The sequence below is a fragment of the Physeter macrocephalus genome, chromosome 20, assembly GCF_002837175.3.
Source record: "Physeter macrocephalus isolate SW-GA chromosome 20, ASM283717v5, whole genome shotgun sequence".
Classification (NCBI taxonomy): domain Eukaryota; kingdom Metazoa; phylum Chordata; class Mammalia; order Artiodactyla; family Physeteridae; genus Physeter; species Physeter macrocephalus.
Window position 1 is genome coordinate 65,715,208 of NC_041233.1, and position 18,240 is coordinate 65,733,447.

General features: G+C 45.6%; 1 protein-coding gene across 1 annotated transcript; it reads left to right on the forward strand.

Annotated features, from left to right (window-relative positions):
* Positions 1-15,020: 15,020 nt before the first annotated feature.
* On the forward strand, positions 15,021-17,853 carry ADRA2A (adrenoceptor alpha 2A). Its single transcript, XM_024121496.3, has one exon. The coding sequence runs from the start codon at positions 15,041-15,043 to the stop codon at positions 16,436-16,438; it is 1,398 nt and encodes a 465-aa protein (XP_023977264.1). The 5' UTR covers positions 15,021-15,040; the 3' UTR covers positions 16,439-17,853.
* The last annotated feature ends 387 nt before the right edge of the window (positions 17,854-18,240 follow it).

Sequence of the window (18,240 nt, forward strand, 5' to 3'; positions counted from 1 at the left end):
GGCTGGGCCCGTGGGCCGTGGCCGCTGGGCCTGCGCGTCCGGAGCCTGTGCTCCGCGGCGGGAGAGGCCGCAGCGGAGGGAGGCCCGCATACCACAAAAAAAAAAAAAAAAAAAAAAAAGAAAAACCCGAAAACTGGAAGCAAACGTACAAACTCAATTGTATTTGACTGTATTCCCTCAGTCTTTGGGGTTGCAGGATAGGGGAGAACTGCTTATAATTTCTGAATTCTTTTTAAAAAATTGAGGTGAAGTTCACATAACATAAAATTAACCATTTTAAAGTGAATATTTCAAAGTGGTCTTTAGTACATTCATTATGTGTAACCACTACCTCCATCTGGTTCCAACAATTTTTATCACCCTCAAAGAAAACCTCATACCCCAAAGCAGTCATTCCCTATTTCTCTCTTCTCCCAGACTCTGGCGACTAGAAATCTGCTATCTGCCACAGTGAATTTACCAATTCTGGATATTGCATATAAATGGAATCATATAATACGTGAATTTTGTGTCTGGCTTCTTTCATTTAGCCTACAGTTATCTCTGAAATCTTTTGAGGAACTTGATTTTTTTTTTGTAGTGGTGTAGGTGAAGTGATCCTGAAATTATTTTATATGTATTATAAAATTGAGCAAATGGATGGGAGCCAGGATTCTCACTATGAAAGAAGGTTCAAGGTTCATATACATTTGGAATGGGGAAAGCAAGCAAGAACCCTGTGGGGATGGACTGACACTGGAAATAACAATGTAAGCTCATGATTTCCAAAATATGTACATGTGCACATGTATGTGTGTGTGTGTGTGTGTGTGTATCTAGGTGTGTGTATGTGTATATACATTTGTATATTTCTTAACTCTGTCTACTGGAAGGACCTAGAAGCAGACACCCCAGGAGCAAAGAGTATTCCTCGTATCCAGATCTTTGTTTCTATTACCCCACTAATAGAATCCAGGTCTCCTCAAAGAAATGGCTGATTGCAAGGCTGCAGAATCCTTGAAACATCTTGTTAAGTAAGAGCAAGAAAGTGCTCCCCAAATTGATGGGAGCATGTCACAATGACAGAGAAGACAGCTTGAAGGACTGGCCAAATCTGGGATTATTTGGACACCAAAGTAAGAGCAGTATTTAATTATAAATCATGAAAAAAATAGGAAGCCATGAATCCATATTAGTGATAGATACATAAACAGGGAAGAGGTGAGGGTTCTGTGCAATGTGGTAAATGAAGAGGCAGTGCTGAGAAAATAATTTTGCAACCATCACAGTAAAAAATGATTCAAGCAAATATCAGTGATGATAATTTTTTATTTTATATTTTATATTTTGGCCTCGCTGCATGTGGGATCTTAGTTCCTGGACCAGGGATCAACCTGCGCCCCCTGCAGTGGAAGCGCGGAGTCTTAACCGCTGGACCGCCAGGGAAGTCCCATCAATGGATGTTCAATCTAGGGGAGAAATTTTGATGAGCAGGACATTTGCATGACCAAAAAGTGGGTCCCCACAGATTACTCATTAGTTGCAAGGGGGAAAATCATAGTTATTTTTTTTTAAATCCAATAAACATCTTAGCTAGGTGATTAAAATTAACATCACCAATGAGGGGCAGATGGATATGAAGTTACTCTGGATGTGATACATTAAGAAGGATACAATGTCACACATATTAGTATTCCTGCTGGGAATGTATAACTGGAATCTAATCAAGAAGACATCAGACAGACCCAAAATGAGGAATCTTCTATTAAAAAACAAAACTCTGTTCTTCAAAAATGTCGATGTTATAAGAGACAAAGGCTGTAGAAGTAATCCGTTGGCGGCTACTATAAAGACATGACAAGTACAATAAGACCCCTACATACTAACGAGTTGCATTCTGAGAGCCCGTTCGTAAGTCCAATTTGTTGGTAAGTACAACAAATTTATCCTAGGTACCCAATTAACACAATCGGCTATATAGTACTGTACTGTAATAAGTTTATAATACTTTTCACACAAATACATAACAAACACAAACATTTTTAATCTTACAGTACAGTACAACGGCTGGCATCCAGGGCCTGCCATCGAGGGAACAGGCAAGAAGAGTTACTGACTGGAGGAGGAGACGAGGGGGGAGATGGTAGAGCTGAAGGATCGCCAGCAATAGGAGACAGAGGGCGAGCTACCATTTCACTCACACCTGACGTTGATGGAACACATGTTCTCATCTTTGAAAATTCACAACTTGAAGGTTGGTATGTAGGGGACCTACTGTAAATGCACCCTAGACTGACTTCTGTACTGAAGAAAAAATGCTGTTGGGTCAATTGACAAAATTGAAATACAAAGGGAGATTGAGAAAATAATGTACCAACGGAAGTTGATAACTGTCCTGTGATTATGTAAAAGAACATTTCTGTTCTTAGGAAATAAACACTGAAGTATCTAGAGGTGAAGTTCCATGATATTTGAAACTTACCCTCAGGTAGTTCTGAAAAGTAATATTGTGTAATTGTGTGTGTGTGTGTTTGAGACACACATACATACACACATAGAAAGTATATGATAAAGCAATTGGGATAAAATAGGTGAATCTGGGTAAAGGGCATATGAATCTTCTTTACACTATTCTTATAACATTTTTGTAAGTTTGAAATTATTTTAAACAGTTTTTGTAAAAAGTTATTTGGTGATTGCCTGACATATACACAAAAAGCTAGTTTAGCTAGATCAAAAAATAAATAATTTTCATTTATTTCTTATTAGAAACCAAAATATTCAAAGTCTGGGAAGATAAAAGGCTTTTAATACTTGACAAACATCTCTTTAAGGCACAGCCAGGAAATCCTTACCTCTGCTTCCTTTAACCTAATATCACATTGGGGTGATGTTTCTTTTGCCAGAGAGTTTTAAGAATTTCCATTAGCTTAGAAATATTGTGCTATAATTACTCTGTCTTCACACTTTATTCACCCTCAGTTCAAAATTTGGCTTTCAACATCAATAGACCAAGAAGTGAAGAGTGACCATTAAGAGAAAATGAACCTTCCCTGTCTCTTCGCAGCCAACAGGTATCATTATCCTGTGTTGTATCATTGGTCATTTTGGTTAGAGGTTGATCAATTTTATGTATCTGTTCAAATAACCAGCTTTTGGTTTTATAGATATTTTCTCCATAGTTGTCCTGTTTTTAATTGATTTCTGCCCTTCATTTTTCCTTCCTTGTTTGTTTTGGGTTTAATTTACTTCATTCATTCATTCACTTAGTATTGAGGTGTAAATTTACATATAACATTTTATTAGCCTCAGGTATACAACATAATGATTCAATATTTGTATATATTGCGAAATGATCACTACAATACATCTAGTTAACATCCATCACCATATATAGTTACAAATTATTTTTTCTTTTGAGAACTTTTAAGATTTAGTCTCTTAGTGACTTTCAAATATGCAATACGGTATTATTAACTATAGTCATCATGCTGTACACTACATCCCCATGACTTATTTATTTTATAACTGGAAGTTTGTACCCTTTGCCCTTCACCCATTTTGCTCACCCCTTATTCCCCACCTCTGACAACCACCAATCTGTTCTCTGTATCTATGAACTTGGTTTTTGGTTTTCTTTTTGTTTGGTTGGTTGAATTTTGTTTAGATTCCACATGTACAAGTGAGATCATATGGTATTTGTCTTTCTCTGTCTGACGTATTTCACTTAGCATAATGCTCTAAGGGTCCATCCATGCTGTCACAAATGGCAGGATTTCTTTCTTTTTTACGGCTGAGTAGTATTCCATTGAGATATATATATATATATATATATATATATGTATATATATATATATATACCACATTTTCTTTATCCATTGATCTACTAATGGACACAGGTTGTGTCCATACCTTGGCTGTTGTAAATAATGCTTCCATATCTTGGCTATTGTAAGTAAAGCTGCAATGAACGTGAGGGTGCATGTATCTTTTTGAGTTAGTGTTTTACCCAGAGGTGGCATTGCTGAATCATATGGTAGTTCTATTTTTCATTTTTTGAGGAACCTCCATACTGTTTTCCATAGTGGCTGCACTAATTTATGTTCCCATCAATAGTGCACAAGGGTTCCCTTTCTTGTCTTTTTGATAATAGCCATTCTAACAGGTGTGAGGTGGTGTCTCATTGTGGTTTTCATTTGCATTTCCCTGATGATTAGTGATTTTGAGCACCTTTTCTTGTACCTGCTGGCCATCTGTATGTCTTCTTTGGAAAAAATGTCTATTCATATCCTCTGCCTGTTAAAAAAATTAGATTATTTATTTATATTTTTGTGATTGAGTTGTGTGGATTCTTTATATATTTTGGATATTAACCCCTTATCAGATACATGATTTGCAAATATATTCTCCCATTCTGTAGGTTGCCTTTTCATTTTGTTGATGGTTTTACTTTGCTGTGCAGAAGCTTTTTAGTTTTATGTAGTCTCGAGGCAAAGGACTTCCACCCCCTCCCTTGCCGTTCGCACACACAGAAAGGAATAAATACTTGTTAAAACTCGTTAAAGTCACGTTTCCCCAGTTTTATTTTGTTTTTAATTCTTATTTCTCATGCCAATTTTAAAAAATTTATTTATTTATTTTTGGCTGCATTGGGTCTTCATTGCTGCAGGCGGGCTTTCTCTAGTTGCAGCGAGCGGGGGCTGCTCTTCATTGCAGTGCGCGGGCTTCTCACTGCAGTGGCTTGTTTTGTTGTGGAGCACGAGCTCTAGGTGCACAGGCTTCAGTAGTTGTGGCACATGGGCTTAGTAGTTGTGGCACACGGGCTTAGTTGCTCTGCGGCATGTGGGAATCTTCCCGGACCAGGGAGCAAACCCATGTCCCCTGCATTGGCAGGTGGATTATTAACCACTGCACCACCAGGGAAGCTCTTCTCATGCCAATTTATTAACTATCAGACTTTAAGTGGGCAGATCTTAGGATCTCTTTGCATCTCTCTGAGGAAGAATCAGATTAATAAAGAAGACAGTTTTGCCAAATAAACAAATGTACTGAATGCATGTCAAGCATTTATTAAATACTGAACACTGTGTTATGTGTTTTCCATGTATTTGTTCATTTAACACTCACTTAAGAGCCTGCATGAGGTGCTTACCACTATTTTCCCCATTTCCATATGAGAAAACCAAGGTCCAGAAGGTTAAGTAAGTTAATACTGTTACTAAGTGACAGAAGCAGGACCAGAGCCCAGGTTTATCTTATTCCAAAGCTCAAATTCCTAATGACTCCACTCGAATGCCTCCCAGGAGCTGGCAGGCACCCCTCCCTTTAGAAGGGAGAAGCTTGTGCTTTGCTGGTGTCATTAACTAGGGAGAATGGAAAAAAAGAAATCATTTCCAGGGAGCAGAGTGACCAGATTACCTTTTATACTGTGTGTGTGTGTGTGTGTGTGTGTGTGTGTGTGTGTGTGTGTGTGTGTTTCAGGCATGGGGTCTCCATGGTTTCTTTACGTAAATGTGAAGGGTGATTCACCTTACCTAATTTGGTTAATGGATGTTAGTTTAAAAGTTATTAATGTTGGTGACAGATATCTCCTTTACACCCAAGGGCCAGTGGCTCTAGCTCACCTGTGTGCCACAAATAGCCATCACTCGCCATAACTGATTCAAGGTGTGCTTTTTCTTATGCTTCTGGACAAAGCAGGCAAGGTAATTCACCTGGATGTGGTGGGAAAGGGCCCTTACTTGTGAGAACTGACCTGGAAAACTCAGGAGGTGATGGTAAGTTTCATCTGTACGGACAGCTCTCAGCAGTCACATTTTAGGGGAAACACACATATGTCCTGCAAGGTCGGCAGCAGCAGAGAGCCAGATGGGAGCCCAAACTTTCTTGGCATCCTTAAGGTAGAGTTGATCCTGGCACAGACTGCTGTCTTTTGGGTCTTGGCCGGAGGTCCTTGCAGGGGCAGAAAGCACTTGGCTTCATCTTCCAGGTGGGGGCAGGATGGGCTAGCACCTTGGAAAAAAGATGAAGGTGGCGGTAGGAATTCACACTTGTTTTCATGGGAAAAGCAGGATGGATCTGCCAGTCAGTGACGAGAAACACGGAAGGTGGTAAGGAAGGCAGCTCCTTCCAACGACACTCTTGGAGGTGATGCTTTTCTTTTGGCTTACATTCACCTTCAGGAACAATGTGCTTGCAAAGAGCTCCAGCACTGGTAGCAAGAAAGTGGAGGAATTAAATTATAGCTCAGAGGAAGCAATAGATATTTTTCTGGTGACTGCCACCCCCTCCCTGCCCCTGCCCCTGTGTCAGCAATGCAGTGACTTGACCGATGTTTGTAGTTTACTGCAGCATTTGGTTCCAGTGTGGGGCATGGGCAGCAGTGGGAACATGGTGTTCCCCACCTGCTCATCACGTTCAGACAGATGACTGTGTGTTTTTAAGTACGGTCCATATGCATGGGTGTGTGGCCTGTGTTTGTGTGTGTGTGTGTGTCTGAACTTCTATTTGTGAGAGTTAAATCACAGACCAGGAGTCCAAGCTAATGGGGCATGTAGTTTTTTCTTAGACAGTCAAGTCTTCAAAAAAATAGTAATAAGCTATTAATATCACCTCCAATCCAGTTCTTAGACTCTTTTTAAATGAAGTCAAGGAGCATTTTAGTGTTACCTGACACTACAGGTATAATTCCAGGACAAACAGATAATTTAGCATAAGCAGCTTAAATTTATTGGTAAATTGCCTGGCTGATAGTTAGAAATAGAACATCTCCCACTACTTACGTGCTCCTTTTAGGAAAAAAATATAGATAGATAGATAGATAGATAGATAGATAGATAGATAGATAGATGAACTAGAGATAGAGAATGAGAGAATCTATACCTATCCCAGAACTAGTTAACTAAATCCTAATTTTGGAATTTAGCCACCTTCTTCTCAGCCTCTTACGTTCTGGGTAACAATTGTAAGTGGTATCCATTCATTCACTACTTCTTTCCTTCATTCATCACACAAACACTTATCAAGTATCTATGCCAATGTGTCTTACATTTGGTATTTACTGGATTACTCGGGTATTTGTTAAAAAAAAAAAGTAAATGCCTAGGTCTTTCCCAAGTCCTGTTGAATCTCCAAGGGGTAGGTTCCATAAATTTGATTATTAAAAAGCCTCTTTTAGGTATGCTGTGGGAATGCAAAGATGTATAGGACAGTCCTTTCCCCTTACTAGACCACTGTACAAATGAACAGGTAAGTTAGGGCACTAAAGGTTCACCCAAGCTCTGGAGGAAATATGTATGGTCCCATGAGAAGGAGTAGTTGACTCTACCAAGGGGAGGCTAGTCATTCCAGGGCTGCACAGCCAGGTAGCTCTCCTGGCTGGCTCTCCCTCAGGTGGGTCACTGGGAAATGTTCAGTTCTGTGAAGTGTGCCTGACACTTCCTCCAATAGAGCAGGCATCAGAGGTGGGATAAAGGAACACGTCTTGCCCTGTTCTGTCCTGCTCTAGTAGCCACAGATGGACCAGGAGGACAGGGAAATAGGGACGATGGGCCAGCTCATCGGCACTCTCACTTCTGAGGAACCTCTTGCAGGTTCTCCTTTGTCAGTGTGGTAGAGGGTGAGGTCCACAGAAAGAGATGTAGAAAGCTTGTCAGGCTTATAATCAGGAAACACAAGGTCCAGCTCTGACCATGCACCTTATTAGCTAGGCTGTCTTCTTAGCCTCTCCGAGCCTTGTTTTCCCCATCTGTAAAGGCAGATAATAACATCTACAGTAGAGGGTTGTCTTGGGAATTATATAAAATAATATAGAGTATAAAAACTGCTCAGCATTGTGCCTGATATGGGGTCAGTACTAATGAATAGTATTTACTTATTTATCCAGTTTTATTGAGATATACTTGACATACAGTACTGTAAAAGTTTAAGATGTACAGCATAATAATTTGACTTACATATATCATGAAAAGAATAGCACAATAAGTTTGATGAACATCCATCATCTCATACAGGTACAAAATTAAAGAAATAGAAAAAAGCTTTTCCTTATGATGAGAACTCTTAGGATTTACTCTCAACAACTTTTCATATGTAACATACAGCAGTGTTCATTATATTTATCATGTTGCACATTACATCCCTCGTCCTTATTTATCTTATAACTGGAAGTTTGTACCTTTTGACCACCTTCATCCAATTCCCCTTCCCTCTATCCCCACCGCCTCTGGTAACCACAGCTCTGATCTCTTTTTCTATGAGTTTGTTTGTTTTTGAAGTATAATTGACCTACATCGCCATGTTAGTACCTGTTACACAACATACTGATTGGGTATTTCTATGCATTTCAAAATGATCATCATGATAAATCTAGCTACCATATGTCACCATACAAGGATATTACATTATTATTGACTAAATTCCCCACACTGTACATTTCATACAGGTGACTCATTTATTTTAGAGCTGAAAGTTTGTGCTTCTTAATCTCCTTCACCTATTTTTCTTCTCCCTCACCCCCTCCCCTCTGACAAACACCTGTTTGTTCTCTGTATCTATAACTGTTTCTATTTTGTTTTGTTTATACATTTGTTTTTTAGATTCCGCTTATAAGCAAAATCATGCAGTATTTGTTTTTCTCTGTCTGACATATTTCACCTAGCACAATACCCTCAGGGTCCATCCATGTTGTCACAAATGGCAAGCTTTCATTCTTTTTTATGGCTGAGTAATATTCCTTTGTATATATATACCACATCTTCTTTATCCATTCATCTATTGATGGGTACTTAGGTTGCTTCCATATCTTGACTATTGTAAATAATGCTGCCGTGAACATATATACATACATACATATATATATTTAAATTTTATTGGAGTATAGTTGATTTACAATGTGGTATTAATTTCAGGTGTACAGCATAGTGATTCAGTTATAAATATACATATATTCATTCCTTTTTCAGATTCTTTTCCCATATAGGTTATTACAGAATATTGAGTAGAGTTCCCTGTGCTATACAGTAGGTCCTTGTTGGTTATCTATTTTATATATAGTAGTGTGTGTATGTTAATCCCAAACTCCTAATTTATCCCTCCCCCACTATGTTTCCCCTTTGGTAACCATAAGTTTGTTTATGAAATCTTTGTCTGTTTCTGTTTTGTAAATAAGTTCATTTATATAATTTTTAAAAAATTAGATTCCACATATGAGTGATATCATATATTTGTCTTTCTCTGTCTGACTTACTTCACTTAGTATGATAATCTCTAGGTCTATCCATGTTGCTGCAAATGGCATTATTTTGTTTTTTTTTTATGGCTGAGTAACGTTCCATTGTATACATGTATCACATCTTCTTTACCCATTCCTCTGTCAATGGACATTTAGGTTGCTTCCATGTCTTGGCTATTGTAAATAGTGCTGCAATGAACATTGGGGTGCATGTGTCTTTTCGATTTATGGTTTTCTCTGGATATATGCCCAGGAGTCAGATTGCTGGATCATATGGTAGTCCTATTTTTTGTTTTTTAAGGAACCTTCATATTGTTCTCCATACTGGTAATGTAATTGTACCAATTTACATTCCCACCAGCAGTGTAGGAGTGTTCCCTTTTCTCCACACCCTCTCCAGCATTTGTTGATTGTAGACGTTTTCTTTTTCCTTTTTCCTTTTTTGGCCATATTGCACAGCATGTGGGATCTTAATTCCCCGACCAGGGATTAAACTTGAGCCCTCTGTAGTGGAAGTGCAGAGTCTTAACCACTGGACCACTGGGGAAGTCCATAGACTTTTTGATCATGGTCATTCTGACTGGTGTGAGGTGATACCTCACTGCAGTTTTGATTTCCATTTCTCTGATAATTAGTGATGTTGAGCATTTTTCTTGTGCCTTTTGGCCATCAGTATGTCTTCTTTGGAGAAATGTCTATTTAGATATTCTGCTCATTTTTTGATTGGGTTGTTTGTTTTTTTGACATAGAGCTTCATGAGCTGTTTGTATATTTTGGAGATTAATCCCTTGTTGGTCACTTCATTTGCAAATATTTTCTCCCATTCTGTGTGTTGTCTTCTCGTTTTGTTTATGGTTTCCTTTGCTGTGCAAAAGCTTGTAAGTTTAATTAGGTCCCATTTGTTTATTTATGTCTTTATTTTCATTACTCTAGGCGGTGGATCAAAAAAGGTATTGCTGCGATTTATGTCAAACAGTGTTCTGCCTATGTTTTCTTCTAAGAGTTTTATAGTGCCTCGCCTTATATAGATCTAAGTCTTTGATCCATTTGGAATTTATTTTTGTGTATGGTGTTAGAGAATGTTCTAATTTCATTCTTTTACATATAGCTGTCCAGTTTTCTCAGCACCACTTATTTAAGAGACTGTCTTTTCTCCATTGTATATTCTTGCCTCCTTTGTCATAGATTAATTGACCACAGGTATGTGGGTTTATTTCTGGGCTTTCTATCCTATTCCATTGATCTATATGTCTGTTTTTGTGCTGGTACCATACTGTTTTGATTACTGTAGCTTTGTAGTATAGTCTGAAGACAGGGAGCCTGATTCTTACAGCTCTGTTTTTCTTTCTCAGGATTGGCTAGTTGGGGTCTTTTGTCATGAACATATATATTTTTTGCATATATCTTTTCTAATTAATGTTTTCATTTTCTTTAGTTATATACTCAGGAGTGGAATTGCTGGATCATATGTTAGTCTGTTTTTAAGTTCTGAGGAATCTCCATACTGTTTTCCACCATGGCTGCACCAATTTACGTTCCCACCAACAGTACACAAGGGTTCCCTTTTCTCTGCATCCTCACCAACACTTGTTATTTGTGATCTTTTTTGATGATAGCCATTCTGACAGGTGTGAGGTGATATCTCACTGTGGTTTTGATTTGCATTTCTCTGATGATTAGTGATGTTGAGCATCTTTTCATGTGCCTGTTGGCCGTTTGTATGTCTTCTTTGGGAAAATGTCTATTCAGATCCTCTGTAGTATCTACTAATAGTAGAAATAATAGTGGACCCCCATTTGTGTGCCCAGGAGTGACTTCTCCTCAGGCCAGGAATGCCAACCTCCATATTTACAGTGGCTCTCAACTGTTTGTTATGCCTCATGTGCCTGGAGGGTTGTGACACCCTCCTGGCTGTCCCAGAAGAATCAGGACAGTTATTCTCAATTTGGAGCCCATTCTTGATAGCTCAGGCTGGCTTGATAAAAGTTCCCAGGTCATTTGGACACCCCCTTCTTGCCCCCACCAAGGCAATTGCTCATCACTCCTGCCCCCACTGAGATTTATTACTTAGAGCAGTGAGTCTTAACTGAGCACGCATATTAGCATCTGCCACAGAGCTTTGCTAAAATACACACCCTGCATCCCATCGCAGACCTGATGAATCATAATTACCCTGGTGGAGCACCAGTAAGTGTATTTCACCTTCCCAGGCAATGCTGATATACAGGCCTGGTGAAGAATTATTGTCTTTGTGGATATCTCTCTGCTCAATGCTGTCTCACTCAGCAAGCACAACACTAAATCTTCTAGCAATAAATAAATAAATAAATAATGGCATCCACCCAGCTTTTTAAAGCTCAGAGATACTGATCATGAGTGTCAAACTAAGGAGGCAGAGCCTTTGGTGATAAGATACGTGTATCAAGAGGAAGAACTCTGCATATAAGAGGGTTCTGTATATAGCCTTGGACGTGTTGCGTACTAGGAACTTAACAAAAGGCAGCTATTGTTATTATTAATAATTGTGGTGTATTGGCCTCTGAGACCCTAGCTCTTTGAAAAGCCTGTTTGCATTTTAGGAGAAAAGTTTCCAAACCCAGGAATTAAGAAAATGACTGGCTGTTTGGGAAGCATTTAGAAAATGTGACAAGAGGTGTCATACACAGGCTAGCAGCAGAGATTCCAAGAAAGAAAAGCACTGTGGCCTCTGTTTTCATTTCCCTTTTTGCTTCTGAAATGAGATAGGAAGGAGAGATGTGTGTCAGCAGCTGGTGTGGAGATGGGAGTTGATGGCCTCTCAAAACTCAGTCCCCAAGGTCTGGGAACAACACAGTGAAGTCCAGATTGCCATGGGCTTTGGTTTTTGGCTCTCTTAGCATTCATACTTGAGGTTTGGAGCTCCTAGTTTCTGTGCAAAGGTGAGTGTAACCACATTTGCAACTGAGCCTAGTGCAATGTCTCTGCCCCCTGACAGAATATACAGGGCTGAGAATTGGTTAGAAGATGGAAAAGAATGGACTCAACAGAGGGAGGAAATTCTGCCTTAACTTTCTTTAGATGCTCCAGAAAAGGGGATTAGAAAGGCTCTTCAGAATTAAGACTGGAAAGGGAGGTCATCCCACTGGAGCAAAAATCAGGAGATAAACGTACTCAAGTCACATGAGACACCTGTGAAGTACTTTGAAAAGTACAGACTTCAGGACTATCTACATCAAGAGCAACAGCATCAATCACTGTATCACTGGGCCTGTATCACTGGTGGGGGCTGTAGACATTAGTTGGTGTTGAGGGTGATGCTCAAGGTCCTTAATCTAGTCCTCGGCCCCTGAGCCTGAACCCTGCCGGGCAGAGAGGCAATCTGCTCAATCCTTGGAACTTCCAGCTTAGTTGACTGCATAAGGTATTTTGGTTTAGTAGGTCCTTAAATAAGACAATTTTTCTTTAGGTCTAATCTCTCTCCTGCTGACAGTTCCTATCCTCCTGGGCCTCACCCTTAAACTGCCTGCTGTTTATTTGAAAAGTGCAGATAGCACAATGCAAGCTGGTACTCTAGCAACCGTTAAAATCTATCTCAGGACATCTAGCAGGCAGAGGAAAACTGCACTCACCCCCACTCCATGCTATTCCTATCAGAGAGGACATAGAAAATATTCTCTCTTCTCTTGGCCGGCATCCTCCCCTTACTGAAAGATGCAGCGTGTGTGCATCTGAAATGGAGGTGTGGAGGGGGGTGGAGTCTAGCTTTCCGGCCTCAACAAAGACACAATGGTTCAGAGAAGGCCAGAGCAGAGCAACCAGCCAGGCAGAATCCAGGCCTCTCGGATCTGCGGGAAGGGTGGGCTGCGCTGTGCCGGTCCAGCGGGGAATGCCAGTCCCGGGCTCTGTTGCCTGCAGAGCCCTTCCTGATGTGACTTTATCAGACCAATCCTCACTCTCGCTGGGGGAGAGGGTACACACACACGAGTGTATCCTTCGGAAGATTTCTGCAACATGACAAAGTGCAATTGGAAATCTGGTTCTCTTTTCCTGAGCTTGGACACAAATTTGTCCTGAAATGGGAGAAGGCTCTGTAGGTAAAGGACTGCAGGGGCGGGAGTAGGCTACAAGCGCTGGCCTGTAGCTTGGCAGCGGTGACGGCAAGCGGCCGGCAGGTGTCAGTGCGCCCTCGCTCTGCTGCCGCGTGCGGCCTCCGCTCCAGGACCCCTCCTCACTGCGGTCTAGGGGGCGCGGTTCAGATCCGGCCTGCTAGTGTCTCTCAGACAGCTCTGCAGCTGGGACTACAAGTGGCCGTTTCTCCCCAGAGCAGAGCTCTGAACTCTGGCGGGGCCCGCTCCCCGGGGGATGCTTCCCATTTCGTCCCAGGGGTTGGATCCGGACGTGCACCTTCCTCTTTCACCAGCCCCACTGCCCCACCGCCAGGAGCACTTGCGGAAAAGTGTGGCCCGGCCCAGGGCGGGGCTGCTCCGGATGCGACCCGTACCGGTGGTTGCTTCTCCCGAGTCGGCCGGGGGTCCCCCACCCTTTCCGCCCGAGTCCCACTCAGCTCGATGTGGGCACTCCCGGGTGCCCGACTCGTTCTGCTCGGCGGTCTCAGAGATGCTTGGCCAATTCCCAGGAGGGACCGCTCCCCACTCCCCGGGCACGCTCTCTAAATCCCTCACTTAAGGTACCCGCCTCCCCAAAGGGCCAGTTTTGCCAGGGGGCCAGGGTTCCAGTGGGTCCGGCGCCCGGCGCGGGCTCCAGACCCGCGGAGGGGAGGCGCAAGGGGCGGGGGAGGGTCGGCTTCCCACGTGGGGGTGACGCCGGCTGCTCGGCAACGCTGGCTTGATCCTGGGGCTATAAAACGAGTCCACCGTGAGCGCCACGGAGAAGCACCGGCCCCAGCTTCCGTGCAGACGCCCAGCAGCCGGCGCGCCGCCGCCCGGCCACCCCCAGCACCTTCTCCCCCAAGCCCTGCGCTCCTGCCCCAACTCACGCTGCCCTCGGACCCCAGCTGTCCCGTCGCGCTCAGCGCCCGAAGCTCGCCGGGCCGACGCCCAGGAGATCCCCTGCCTCGGCCGCGGCTCCTGGAGGGCCGATCGCCCACCCGCCCGGGCCCGCCTGAGGAAGGGGGCGCCTTCATGCGGCCCGCACACCCCTCACCCCGCCGCCGCCTCCGAGCTCCGCGCGCTGCTCCCCAGCCCCTGCAGGGCACGCAACTTTGGAAGTCCCGCGGCGCTCCGAGAGGCGGCAGAGTCCGCACCCTGGCCCCAGCCCGGGCTTCGCCGGCCCCGCAGCGTCTGGGGGAAGCGAGAGAGTCGTTAATCGCTTCGGGGATGTAAGGAGACAGACATAGGACCCCAAGCCAGCATCAGCACCCCTCGGCTGCCTCTCGGGGTGGGGGCGGGCCCCGCACACGGTAAGACCTCTTGCTTTCGCTCAGGCTCAAGAGTCAAAGATATACATAGAGATATATTTAATTTCCTGTTATCCTTCCAAGTCATCAGGCCACCGATGATTTTTGTTCTCTCTTCTTGAAGAATAAATCTCTCTCTCCTCATCGGCTCGACCTACTCTCTCCCGCCGCTTAGAAATAAAACTTGGCTGTGCTTAGGAGCTGGGAGCGAGAAGGCGCCGACCGCGAGCGCTCGAAGCGCGGGCCAGGCGCGGTTCGCGGGAGCCGGGCCCATGGGCCGTTAGCGGTCCCCCAGCTCGGGCTCGGCCTCCCAGAGGCCGCTTCTCCATGTGAGGCGCGGCGGGGCGAGCGGGGCGCAGGAGGAAGAGGAGGACCAACGGGCGCCGGCCGGAAGGCAGCTGGCAGCAGGCCCAGGCGAGCGGGCACCCGCGTTCATGTTCCGCCAGGAGCAGGCGCTGGCCGAAGGCAGCTTCGCGCCCATGGGCTCCCTGCAGCCGGACGCGAGCAACGCTAGCTGGAACGGGACCGAGGCCCCGGGGGGTGGCGCCCGAGCCACCCCCTACTCCCTGCAGGTGACGCTGACGCTGGTGTGCCTGGCCGGCCTGCTCATGCTGTTCACGGTGTTCGGTAACGTGCTTGTCATCATTGCCGTGTTCACAAGCCGCGCGCTCAAGGCGCCCCAGAACCTCTTCCTGGTGTCTCTGGCCTCGGCCGACATCCTGGTGGCCACGCTTGTCATCCCTTTCTCGCTGGCCAACGAGGTCATGGGCTACTGGTACTTCGGCAAGGCGTGGTGTGAGATCTACCTGGCGCTCGACGTGCTCTTCTGCACGTCGTCCATCGTGCACCTGTGCGCCATCAGCCTGGATCGTTACTGGTCCATCACCCAGGCCATAGAGTACAACCTGAAGCGCACGCCACGCCGCATCAAGGCCATCATCGTCACCGTGTGGGTCATCTCGGCCGTCATCTCCTTCCCGCCGCTCATCTCCATCGAGAAGAAGGGAGGCAGTGGTGGCCAGCAGCCGGCCGAACCGCGCTGCGAGATCAACGACCAGAAGTGGTACGTCATCTCGTCGTGCATCGGCTCCTTCTTCGCGCCCTGCCTCATCATGATCCTGGTCTACGTGCGCATTTACCAGATCGCCAAGCGCCGCACCCGCGTGCCGCCCAGTCGCAGGGGTCCTGATGCCGCCGCCACGCTGCCGGGGGGCGCCAAGCGCAGACCCAACGGCTTGGGCCCGGAGCGCGGCGTGGGCCCCGTGGGCGCCGAGGCGGAGTCGCTGCCGACCCAGCTCAACGGTGCCCCGGGGGAGCCCACGCCGGCAGGGCCGCGGGACGCCGACGCGCTGGACCTCGAGGAGAGCTCCTCGTCCGAGCACGCCGAGCGGCCCCCGGGGACCCGCAGGTCCGAGCGCGGCCCCCGGGCCAAGGGTAAGGCCCGGGCGAGCCAGGTGAAGCCCGGGGACAGCCTGCCGCGGCGCGGGCCAGGGGCGACGGGGCCGGGGGCACCCGCGGCCGGGCACGGGGAGGAGCGCGGCGGAGGCGCCAAGGCGTCGCGCTGGCGCGGGCGGCAGAACCGCGAGAAGCGCTTCACCTTCGTGCTGGCGGTGGTCATCGGCGTGTTCGTGGCGTGCTGGTTCCCCTTCTTCTTCACCTACACGCTCACGGCCGTCGGCTGCTCGGTGCCGCGCACGCTCTTCAAGTTCTTTTTCTGGTTCGGCTACTGCAACAGCTCGCTGAACCCGGTCATCTACACCATCTTCAATCACGACTTCCGCCGCGCCTTCAAGAAGATCCTTTGCCGGGGGGACAGGAAGCGGATTGTGTGAGCGCGGAGTCCGCGCCCCGCGAACAGACTCGCGCCGACAGAGGCCGCTGGGATCCAGGGGCGCGTCTACGCAGTCCCAGCACTCCGAAACCCGGGTCCTGCCTATTCCGAGTTTCTTGGCCCGAGGGTTGCTCTGCGGCGCCCTGCCGGCACCTGCACTCTCCTACAGAGAAAAGTACTGGCTGGGGGTGGCTGGGGGACCGTGAGGGCAACGCCTCCCCCACCCAATTGTTCTTAGGGCCGCTCCTCACTCGGAGCCATCTTCCTGGGTTCTTGGGCGGGCCCCCAAATCAGTATTGTTTCCTAAGAGTATTTTCGCCTCCCCTGGATCCAGCTCTCACCGTGGTTCAGAGCAAGCACGAGAGCCCAGAGGGGATGGCTCACAAAGGGTTAATAGATGGGGGTACCCAGGCCTGGCTCTCCTCCGCCCCCGACTCTATTTTTAAACAAAAGCTCAGGGCAGCCCTGCCCGCCCTCCCATCCCCCACCCTTGTAAATATACACTATTTTTGATAGTATACGTTGTCTGCAATGTCGCTTGGCTTTTGATGTTGGCATCCTGGCTGTTGGAGATGCTCTCCAGGCAGACACATTGTGGCTGGCTCAGGGCAAGCCTCTCTGCAATGTGAGCCCTTCTCTGTTGTCATTACCTCCCTCTGTGTCCTTTTCACCAGCAACTGGTGACTGTCCCTTGGGACTGGACCTGCTGAGATTTCCTGAGGGAGAAAAGATTTCTGTCCATTTTTTCCCCTGTGCCTAACAGCATAATTGCCTTTTCCTATGTAAATATTACAATGATGGACCAAGACAGAAGTAAATGAACGTTTCTGCCTTGCAGCAGCCCTGTGTATAAAGCCATTATCCTCTGATGCATCCTTCTTCGCCCCAGTACCTCACTTTAAAACCTTCTCTTTCCAGTGTCCCCTCCCTCCTTTCCTCGGGGGCCACTGCTTGAAAAATATGTATGTTTCCATCTTGTATGTATGTGCACCCCTCCCTCCCCCAAAGTGCTGACTGTGGGGAATCTTTTACCTGCTGTTTTTAGACACGGAGAAGTGGAAATTATGTGGAAGAAGCAAACCTGATACAATTTGCCCAAGGTAAACAGTTTGAAGAGACAAATGGGCCTGCCAAACTGTACAGTTCCTGCCCCAAGAGCTCCTAGGTATCAAAGTGTTGTCCATTTTTTCCTCCCTATTTTTTCTGGTTGAGATCAAGTCATTAATGAACTCCCAAAGTCAAGGGAGGAGGGTGGAGACCTAGTTTACATCCAAGTTTCCCCATGTTTTAGGCAGAGACTCTTTAAGGCCTGTGCTCTTATTTCTCTAAAGAAAAACTAATGTCAGCACATGTTGCTAATGACAGTGGAATTTTTTTAAATAAAAAATTTACAGATCAAATGTGAAATAAATATGAATTAAATGGTCTGTCTGTTATCTGAGTTTTCAAAAGCATTAAGACTCTGGGAATGTCTGAATTTATGTATATTTGAAATTCAAAGATACTTATGCATTATAAAACACCTTTAAAAGTACAAGCAATAACAAAGCTGCCATTTACCATGTGTTTCTCCTGTGCTAGACACGATGGTAAGTCTGTTATAAGCTCCGTTTCATTTAATCGTCCCCCAAACCCCATGAGGTAGGTACTATTACGATCCCCATTTAACAGGTGAGGAAACTGAGTCTCAGAGGACAAGTGATTTGCTCAAGGTTAACCACAGTGGTGGGAGCGCACTGCATGCAGCATGATCAGGTTCTAGGGTCTGTACTCTTCACCCTGGAGGCTTGCTGGAGTTACATC

Bases quoted from the DNA above. Each gene is read 5' to 3' on its own strand.
- ADRA2A (XM_024121496.3), top strand. From the start codon at position 15,041: ATGTTCCGCCAGGAGCAGGCGCTGGCCGAAGGCAGCTTCGCGCCCATG.